Below are 10,911 nucleotides of genomic sequence, written 5' to 3'. Positions count from 1 at the left end.
AAAAAACTACATTGCTTACGCCTTGAGATAACCATACATCATTAAAACCAAGCGACTGTAATAAATCTTTAACACTTGTAACCCATGTTTTTTTAGCTCACCTGAGCATGCTCAGGGTGAGCTTTTAGGATCGATGATTGTCCGTCGTCCGTCCGTCGTCCGTTCACATTTAGTTGTTAACACTCTAGCGGTCACATTTTTGCCTCAATCATCATCAAACTTGGTCAGGATGCTTATCTAGTTGATAGCTCGGATGAGTTCGAACATGGGTCATCTCGGATGAGAAACTAGCGTCACAAGAGCTAAAAATAGAAAAAACCTTGTTAACACTCTAGAGGTCACATTTTTGCCTCAATCATCATCAAACTTGGTCAAGATGTTTGTCTAGGTGATAGCTCGGATGAGTTCGAACATGGGTCATCTCGGATGAAAAAGTAGGTCACCGGAGCTAAAAATAGAAAAACCTTGTTAACACTCTAGCGGTCACATTTTTGCATCAATCATCATCAAACTTGGTCAGGATGCTTATCTAGTTGATAGCTCGGATGAGTGTGAACATGGGTCATCTCGGATGAAAAAGTAGGTCACCGGAGCTAAAAATAGAAAAAACCTTGTTAACACTCTAGTGGTCACATTTTTGCATCAATCATCATCAAACTTGATCAAGATGCTTGTCTAGGTGATAGCTCGGATGAGTTCGAACATGGGTCATCTCGGATGAAAAACTAGGTCACAGGAGCTAAAAATAGAAAAACCTTGTTAACACTCTAGTGGTCACAATTTTGACTCAATTGTCATCAAACTTGGTCAGGAAACTTGTCTAGGTCATTGCTGGAAGAAATTGAACATGGGTCATCTCGGATGAAAAAGTAGGTCACCGGAGCTAAAAATAGAAAAATCTTGTTAACACTCTAGTGGCTACTGTTGTGATCCAAATATTCTGTTAATTGGTCTGAAAGTTTGTTTTGATGATTTCTAAGTCAAGTTCGAACATTGGTCATCTTGGATGAAAAAAACTAGGTCACACCGCCCAAATATGGAAAAAACCTTGTTAACATTCTAGTGGTCACATTTTCGACTCAATTATCATCAAACTTGGTCAGGATGCTTGTCTAGGTAATTGCTTGGATAAGTTCGAAATCGCATGTGGAACTAGGTCACCAGAGCTAAAAATAGAAAAATCTTGTTAACACTCTAGTTGCTACTGTTTTGATCCAAGTATCCTTGAAATTGGTCTAAAAGTTTGTTTTGATGATTTCTAGGTCAAGTTTGAATATGTGTCACCTGGGTAAAAAACTAGGTCGCACTGCTCAAATATGGATAATCCTTGTTAACACTGTAGTGGTCACATTTTTGACTCACCTGTCATGAGACTTGGTCAGAATGCTTGTCTAGGTAATTGTTTGGATGAGTTTGATAAATCAGGTGAGCGATCTAGGGCCATCATGGCCCTCTTGTTTTTTGTTAGTTCTTACCTGTAACTCTCTGTACAATAAATCATAAACTATTTTAACATATTTTATGTCTTCAAGCTGTATAATTTTAAGCCAGTATTTTATTACACTTACAATTCTTCTGCATTTCAAATTTGTTCTACCTAATTCTCCATAAATAAAATTGTTCTGAGTTTGTAGTCTTTAAATTTAAATGCACTTTTTCTAATTTACAACAATCATATATACCGCTTACCTCTGAAGCATAGTTCAAAATTGGTGAAATCAATTTATCAAAAAGGTCTAGTTTATATTTCACAGTTATACATGAGAATTTAATTAAATCTAGTTGTAATTTATATAATGCCTTCAAAGCCTGAGCAGATAATGTTTCAAAAGAAGTATTAAAAGATCCACCAGTTGTAAAGACTACTCCTAAATAAGTAAATTTTTCGGCAATTTCAAAATTTTCTCCTTTATATACGAATGAAATGTTATGTCTTAATCTGCCTTTTCTGAAAATCATTATTTTAGTTTTCTTAATATTTACAGTTAATCTCCACTTATCACAATAATTCTCCAATAACAATTGAAACCTTTATGTAAGCCTTCTTCTGTTTCAGATAGAATAACGCTATCATCTGCATATAAAAGTAAAAACAATTTTATGAAACCTAAATTAACTCCTTCAAATTTATTCATGATAAAATATTCTTCTATGTCATTAAGATACATGGCGAACAAAAAAGGTGATAAAGACTCTCCTTTGGGGGCGCCTAACACACATGAAAATTCTTCACTCAAAACATTTTGATATTTTATTCTGGATCTTACACTTTCGTACATTGATTTAATAACGTCTAACATTTTACCTCTTACACCATATTTAATTAATTTAAACCATATAATATCTCTAACTAAATAGTCAAAAGCCTTAGTAAAATCAACAAACGCAGCATATAGTTTCATATTGTTATTCAACATATACGTAATAAGGCCGTGCAAAACAAAAATGTTATCTATGGTTCCCATTTGTTGTCTAAAACCGGACTGAGCTTCAATGTAAACGTGATATTTTTCTGCCCAAGTATTTAATCTATCATTTAAAATTTTTGTAAATAATTTACCAAAAGAACTTAGTAAAGTTATTCCTCTATAGTTACTTGGGTCATTAATGTCACCCTTTTTAAGAAGCGGTATTAAATGGATTATCTTCATACTTGGACAAAACAGCCTTTTGAACAAGACCTTCTAACTGGCTGAACTGACCTCAAGTTTTAAATGACATTGTTTAGCCTTATAAATATTTTAAATTAAATTTTCTTTTTTCATCAAATCCATCTGAATATTTTCAGAAGAAGCTTGAGTTACAGTTTTGTAGTGAAAGGAGAAGATCCAAAAGTCCTGAAAAAAATCAAAATAGAAATCTTACGCAGATCAATTTATATGCAAGTTATTGGGAGCAAAAAATTGATAAAGCAATATAATTGTTATTTTATGATTATCAAATTTTCAAATATTTGTCTTTTTTTTACAAACCAGTATAAAATAAGTTGTGCAATGTCTGAGTGACCGATAAACTTTAATGTAAGTCAACTAAAAGTTTAATCATTAATTTAATACTATTTTTCAGGATGGAAGTAATGTCAAGGTAGTGAGTTCTGATAGTGAAATGTCTGAAATATCAATAAATGTACAAATAAAGGATGAGGCTGGTCAACAACTTGAGGTGGATGCTTCTCAAACAGAGGGTAAACAGGAAATGTTCTGATATTTTATGGTATTTCTTTCAGTAGAAATTTTGATTAAGAAATTTATCATTTCTTTAACTAAATTGTATATTTCGATTGTGAAAATTAAAGTCCTTTAAGCTGGTCAATGCTGTTTCATTTAATCTTATCCTCAGGCATGGAAAAATAAATTATCTATACCTTTTTAGTCAGAGAGGGTGTGACTTTTCCAGACCGTAATGATAAAACAATAAGAATGGCAGCTAAGAGAAGTAATCCAACTGAACCTGGTGCAACAAGAAATGGAATTTGCAGAAATAAAGACATACTGCAAAAATTGGCAGGGAGAGTCAAAGTAGGCAGCAATAAGGCATTGACAAGAATGTCTAACCAATTGTTTGCTGGTAAACAATCTGGTGTATCAGCTTTAGCACCATCCAGTTGTGAGGAAAAGGGCAAGCAGGAATCAGATTCCGGAGATGCAGTAACTAACCCTCTGCCAAAATTAGATACAATATTTGATGAAAAGAAAGGAAACACACAAGTCATTAAGAACACAGATAAAGATAAATTGAACGCAAACACCCAGAATAAACTCAGAAAGTATTTGGAAGAGAAACCACCACGAAGAATTGTGAAGCAAGGATTTCAGTGTTCTAAAAAAAAGAAGAAAAAGCCGCAACAAATTAGGAACAATGAAGTATTGAATTGATTTTTTTGTTCTCCTTCTATGGTGAATTCATTTGGTATGATGAAAATCAATGATGAATGATGCTCTTAAAGATATAATAAGAGAACTGAAATAAAACCCTCGACTCTGCCGCATGTGTTTTTTCTGTTGTCGGGTTGCTAATATGCACTATTACCTGAGGGATGTGCTATTGTTTTTATTATACCTAACCAACACTTTAATGCTTTTTTTCACCACTATGCGTTATAACTTAAAGAGAGGCATTCATCATTGATTTAAATAATACCAAAATAATTTGCCATATATATCTATATAGTGATAAAAACTATGAATTGAATTTTGAAAATGAGTAATTCAAAAATATCCGTATGGAAGAAACAAGATGGTATTTTTTTAGTTTATACTAATTTACTTTAGTTTAATAGTGTTGAAAGCTATAAACTTAAATCCGATCCTTGAACCAACCACTATTAAGCAATGAATGTGAAATGTTTCTTGTTCATAGAAACAATGACTTGCCTGATGGGGTTTAAGCCCACATGGCCAGGAATCCTTAGATTAAAAGTCTGACGTGAAAACCATTCAGTCACATGCAATGTCCGAAAGACGATAAAGTTAAATCACTCAAGTAATCTAAGAGTTTTATCATTAATTAAATTATTTTTCAGCATGGAGGTAATGTCAAGGTAGTGAGTTCTGATAGTGAAATGTCCGAAATATCAATAGATGTACAAATAAAGGATGAGGCTGGTGAACAACTTGAGGTGGATGCTTATAAAACACAGGGTAAGGTCCTACAATCTGGTGAATCATTAAAATAAACATGAAAACATTCCTCTTAATTTTTTTTTATAAAATGGGCAATGTTAAATAGCAAAAGATTACATGTACATGAGTGTCTTTTCATATTGAACTTATTAAAAAAAGTTGAATTTGAGTGATAAAATACATAGTGCTTAATTATTAATTTTGCTGGCCGATTAGCACCCTCCGGCCATACCCTATCATGTATTAATGTCTCATTATTACATTTTTACACCATGGTTTAAGTGATTTACTAAAATGAATTTAGATCTTTGGCACTTTGTCCCAGTACTACATTTTGAGGCACATTATGCCTCGGAATCAAATAAGGTTTTGAATCTTTAGGAAGGGCAGTCATGAATTTTATAATGTTTAAATAATGGTTTAAGAGCTTGCAACATGCTTATCACCTGACAAAAGAAGTGCTAAAAAATAAAATCACTTGTCATATATGTAATAAAATGTAACAAAAGTAGTTTTCTGACTCGATACTAACTCGATATAATTTTACTAATTGCTAGAAAGTAACATAAGCAAAAGATGGTTCAGGTAATTGGTCAGTAAGTAACTATAACAGAATACAAAGAATTCAAGCATTTGAAAATCAAAAATATACCAGTGAACATTTTTTTAGGCGAAATGGGTCTTTCGTTATTTTTTTTTTTTAGCTCACATGTCACAAAGTGACATGGTGAGCTTTTGTGATCGCTTTTCGTCTGGCATCCGTCCATCGTCCGTCCGTCCATTGTCTGTCCGTAAACTTTTACTTTAAACAACACTCCTCATAAACCGCTAAGCCAATTTCATCCAAACTTCACAGGAATGTTCCTTTGGTAGTCAACTTTAAAATTTTTCCAAAGAATTTAATTCTAAGCAGAACTCTGGTTGCCATGGCAACCGAAAGAAAAAACTTAAAATATCTACTTTTAGAAAACCGAAAGAGCTAGAGCTTAAATATTTGACATCATCTAGTCCGTGTCTACCAAGTTTGTTCAAATAAATGCCCTGGGGTCAAAATTGGCCCCGCCCAGGGGGGTCATTTATTTTCCTTTTTTGTATATAGTAAAAACTTAAAAAATCTTCTTTTAGAAAGCCCAAATAGCTAGAGCTTAAATATTAAGCATGAAACCTTTCTAGTTGGTGTCAACTTAGTTTGTTCAAATAAAAGCCCTGGGGTCAAAATTGGCCCCGCCCCAGGGGGTCATTGTTTTCCCTTTATGTATATAGTAAAAACTTAGAAAATCTTCTTTTAAAAAGCCCAAATAACTAGAGCTTAGATATTAAGCATGAAACATCTTCTCCTGGGTGTCTACCAAGTTTGTTAAAATAAAAGCCCTGGGGTCAAAATTGGCCCCGCCCCAGGGGGTCATTGTTTTTCCTTTATGTATATAGTAAAAACTCTTCTTTTAAAAAATCCAAAGAGCTAGAGCTAAGATATTTTGCATGAAACATCTTCTAATGGGTGTCTATCATTTTTGTTCAAATAAGGCCCTTTGGTTAAAATTGGCCCCACCTTGGGGATCATTGATTTTCTTTATATATATGTAATAAAAACTTAAAAAATAATCTTTTAAAAAGCCCAAATAGCTAGAGCTTAGATATTAAGCATGAAACATCTTAGTGAGTGTCTACCAAGTTTGTTCAAATAAAAGCCCTGGGGACAAAATTGGGCCCACACAGAGGGGGGTCATTATTTTTTCCCTATATGTGTATAGTAAAAACTTTAAAAAATCTTCTTACAGCTAGAGCTTAGATATTTATCATGAAACATCTTCAAATGGGTGTCTACCAAGTTTCTTCAAATAAAATCCCCTGGGTTAAAATTGGCCCCTCCCAGGGGGCCTATATACAGGTGAGCGATTAAACCTTATCCTCAAGCATGGAAATATAAATTATCTTTATTTTTCAGTCCAAAAGGGTGTGACTTTTCCAGACAGTGATGATAAAACAATTAGAATGGCATCTAAGAGAAGTAATCCTACTAAACCAGTTAAGACAAGGGAAAAAAAGTACAGAAAAAAAGATACATTGCCAAAGATTAAAAACAAGAATACAAAATGTAAAAAAGACATTGCAAAGGCACCATTAAAAATGCCTTGGGAAATAAGTGATCATACCTTAGGCCCAGAGTCAAAAGATTTTGCAAAGGATGTAGCAACCTTCAAGTCTACTTTTACAAAGTTACCAGGGAGAGCAAAAGTAGGCAGCAATAAGGCATTGGCAAGTAATTCCAATCATTCTCTTCCTGATGAGCATTCTGGTGTATCAGCTTTAGCGTCATCCAGTTGTGAGGAAGAGGGGAAGCAGGAATCAGATTCCGGTGATACAGTTATTTCTCTTCTGCCAAAATTTGAAGGACTATTGGATGAGAAGTAAAGAAATACATAAGTCAAAAGGAACACAGATAAAATAAATTAAATGCAAATACTCGGGATGTAATCTAAAAGTATTTGGGGGAAAAACACTGGGACAAATTGTGAAGCAAGGTTTTCAGAGTTCAAAAAAAAAAACAACCAACAAACGAACAATGAAGTATTGAATTGAGTTTTTGTTCTCCTTCTATGGCAAGGTGGATAAATCTATGCCTATAGCTTCATACTATACCACTACTTAATCTTTGAAGCTTTTCATATGAAATTAACACATGTCTCTCTGGGTAATAGTGCATATATGCAACCTGAGAACTGAAATAACACTTGAGGCAGAGCTGAGGGTATAACATTATTTCAGTTCAAGGGTTGCTAATATGCACTGTTACCTTGAGAGATGTGTTATTTTCTGTATTAGCTCAGCTGACGACGAAATTGTCAACATAGGATTTAGTGATGGGGCTGCGCCGGTCCTTGTGCGTCGTCAACATTTGGGTTGTTAACACTTAGACTAGTATTCACAGTTTTGGTTAGATCATAATCAAACTTTGTCAGAATGTTTGTATCATTGAAAGACAGGTCATGTTTGAATATGCATGGGTGCAAGTTTTCCGGCATGTGCCGGAAGTTCCGGTTTTTCACGTGCCGGAGTGATCATTTTTGCAAATCACGTAAATCCGTTGAGATATTTGGAGGGGTATGGTGCGGGTCTACTCTTTTGAACTGAGAAGTACCATCGATTAGAAGTTCATAATCGAGAACGCTTATTAACATACGGATACTCACGGTTGTTCTCGAAGCGTCAATAGTAAACTTTCGCGGAAACTGCCGATAGTTTCCGAAGATATACGAGATGTTTAGGAAAACATGTATTATTAATCCCGGCATGCAATTTTATCCGTGAATTTATTACAACGATTTAGATTAGCGCGCTAATTATAATCATCCAATGAAAAAGCGGCTTCGATACCGATTCGGCTACAGAGTAATATGTAAACAGAAAGTAATTGTACAAGTTGTTAGTCAAAATGAAGTTTCTACACGAAGGATTTAATACAAAAGATATCGAGAAGACCTCAAAAAATAAATGATGGGAATGGTTGTCTGTATGTAATCGAAACGGGGATAACTACGGAAACTGGCTGGAAAAGCCAGACGTTACCGGTGTAGCTTTCTGCACTGCATGTAGAAAATCCATCAAGTATGGATCCAGTGGAAAAAAAAATTAAATGCACGCAGACGATCCAAACCATATGAAAAACAAACTTACTGTGAAACATAACCAGGCTTGTTTTAATTATCTTTTTTTGAAAACAATTTATTGTTTGTATGGAATCAGGGTCAGCTCAACCCTAATCAAATTAAAACGTGAACTCGGTACAAATCAACTCAATTTTCAATTTATTTATATATCGGTTTGTTTTATCACTCTTTACTGTTGGAACCACAATATTAAATAGTGGAAACAATATATGAATGCACATTTCTTTTTGTGTTGAAATGTTTTTGTTTATATAATTAAGAAAAAGAGAGAGAAAAGAAGAAAATAATTATGTGAGCAATATTTAAGTGAAAATACTATACTACAGTATGTATGTTATCTGGCATGTAATCATTCAAGGGAATTGCATTTTAGGCCTTCAAATGTGCTATAATGCAGGAGCTTCCGGGGGCCAGAGGCCCCCTGGACCCCTGGCCGGGCGTTGCCCTTGACCCACCGGAGGCCCTTGCGGCCCCCTGGCCCCCAAACAAATACTTCAGGTTTTTCAGAATTTTTAACTTGCACCCATGAATATGCGTCATGTCGAGTCAAAAACCAGGTCACAGGAGCTGAAAATAGAAAAATCTTGTTAACACTCTAGTGGTTGCAGTTTTGATCCAAAATGTCCTGGAAATTTGTAAGGAATGTTGTTTTGATGATTTCTAAGTCGGGTTCGAATGTGGGTCTTCAGGGGTCAAAAACTAGGTCAAAAGAAAAATCTTCTTAACACTCTTGTGGCTGCAGTTTTGATCCAAATATCTTCAAAATTGGTCAAAATGTTTTGATGATTTCTAGGTGAAGTTTGAATAACGGTAATCTTGAGTCAAATACTAGGTCAGAGAAGCTAAAATTAGAAAAATCTTGCTAAGACTCTAGTGGTTGCAGTTTTGATCCAAATATCCTGGAAATTGGTCAGGAAAGTTGTTTTGATGATTTCTAGGTCAAGTCAAATAAGGGTCATCTCGGGTCAAAAACTAGGGCACAGTCAGCCCAAATAAAGAAAAATCTTGTAAACACTCTAGGGGCTACTGTTTCAGTCCAGATATCCTGAAAATTGTGCAGAAAGGTTTTTTAGATGATTTCTAATCAAGTTTGAATATGGGTCATTTCAGGTCAAAAACTAGGTCAAAGGAGCTAAAAATAGAAAAATAATGTTCACTCTATTAGCTGCAGTTTTAACCTAATTATCCTGGAAATTGGTCAGGAAGGTTGTTTTGGTGATTCCTAGGTCAAACTGGAATATAGCTCATCTTGGGTCAAAAACTAGGTCACACAGCCCAAACATGGAAAAATCTTTTTTTCACTCAAGGGACTAATGTTTAAGTCTAAATATTCTTGAAATTGGTCAGAAAAGTTGTTTTGATGAATTTTAGGTCAAGTTCGAATATGGGTCATCTTTGATAAACCTTGTTAACACTCTATGGGGTTACTGTTTACACTGAAATAGACTTTGAGCCTCCATAGTCAAGTGAGCGATATAAGGGCCATCATCATGGCCCTCGTGTTATATCGAACCAACATTTTAATGTAATTTTTCACCTCTGCATTATTACCACGAGAGCCATTGACCATTGATACTTATCATACCAAAAGAATTTTATCATTAATTGTCTTGTGGTAAGTCGGTGTTAACAAGACCTTTGGTCAGCTAGTCTGTATAGCATGACGCTTTATACACTGTAGTGCACATTGCAAGCGTCTGAGGCATGCAGAGCAGCCAGGGGAGAGAATATTTCTAGTTTTCTTAAGTCTATAAAGATATTTTGCAGATGGGGAAAATTATTAAACGGGTGGTATTCATTCCAGGATGATATATTGAAATAACACCATGTGATGCCACATTAGGGTTGATAGTAAAAAAAATTACTCAAGGTATAATAATTAAGATTATCACCCCTTTTTGCACAAATGTAATGTTTGGTAAGTAGGATAGATGAAAAACTACATACAGTCAAAACTGTCTTATGTGACCCTACAGGGGACTTTCTTAAGAAGGTCACATAAGACAGGGAGTCTCTTAATACAGGTTTACAGTAAAACATCCAAACACTATTAAAAAGTTAATTAATACTAATACAGCATATACATTTAGTGTTAAAACATTTATTTATGATAAGAGCAGAAAAAGTGTATACAGTGTTAAAATTGTATACATGTAAAATGCTATTGAATATTTGATTGTAAAATTGATTATTAAAAATTAATGTTTATATATTAAATAAAATTATTAAAATGTCAGAATTATATTGTTTCTTTACCATGTTAAAAATTTATACATGTACAATGTTATTGATATTTAAAATTCATGATTATGAAACTAATAAAATAATGTCAGAATCACAGGTTAAGTCATTGATTTTCTCGTTACCAGTTGCATGTCTCCGACGTTTAGAATTCAATGGAACATTATTTTCAAAGTCCGAAATTACTTTCAATTTACATTTAGGAAGGTTTTGGATTTGTGTTTTTCCAACACAAAGTTCTTTGCCACTTTATACGCCTGTATTCCTTTATCCAATTTTTGTAAGGCTTCATATTTCTGTTGAAGATCTAAAACAATACGTGTTTTCTTTCTTTCCAACATTTTTTTTCAACGAAACAGGAAGTAGGAACAGAGTTATCT

At 34.1% G+C, this 10,911-nt stretch overlaps 1 protein-coding gene across 1 annotated transcript; it reads left to right on the top strand.

Annotated features, from left to right (window-relative positions):
• Positions 1–3,031: 3,031 nt before the first annotated feature.
• Positions 3,032–8,557, top strand: LOC132729973 (uncharacterized). Its single transcript, XM_060715809.1, has 4 exons — positions 3,032–3,184; positions 3,373–3,863; positions 4,523–4,640; positions 6,568–8,557. Exons 1-4 carry the CDS (start codon positions 3,106–3,108, stop codon positions 7,032–7,034), a joined length of 1,155 nt encoding a protein of 384 aa, XP_060571792.1. The 5' UTR covers positions 3,032–3,105; the 3' UTR covers positions 7,035–8,557.
• The last annotated feature ends 2,354 nt before the right edge of the window (positions 8,558–10,911 follow it).

The sequence above is a fragment of the Ruditapes philippinarum genome, unplaced genomic scaffold (genome assembly GCF_026571515.1).
Source record: "Ruditapes philippinarum isolate M1 unplaced genomic scaffold, ASM2657151v2 ctg21165_1_1_1_1, whole genome shotgun sequence".
Taxonomy (NCBI): domain Eukaryota; kingdom Metazoa; phylum Mollusca; class Bivalvia; order Venerida; family Veneridae; genus Ruditapes; species Ruditapes philippinarum.
This window is presented reverse-complemented; position numbering and strand designations above follow the sequence as displayed.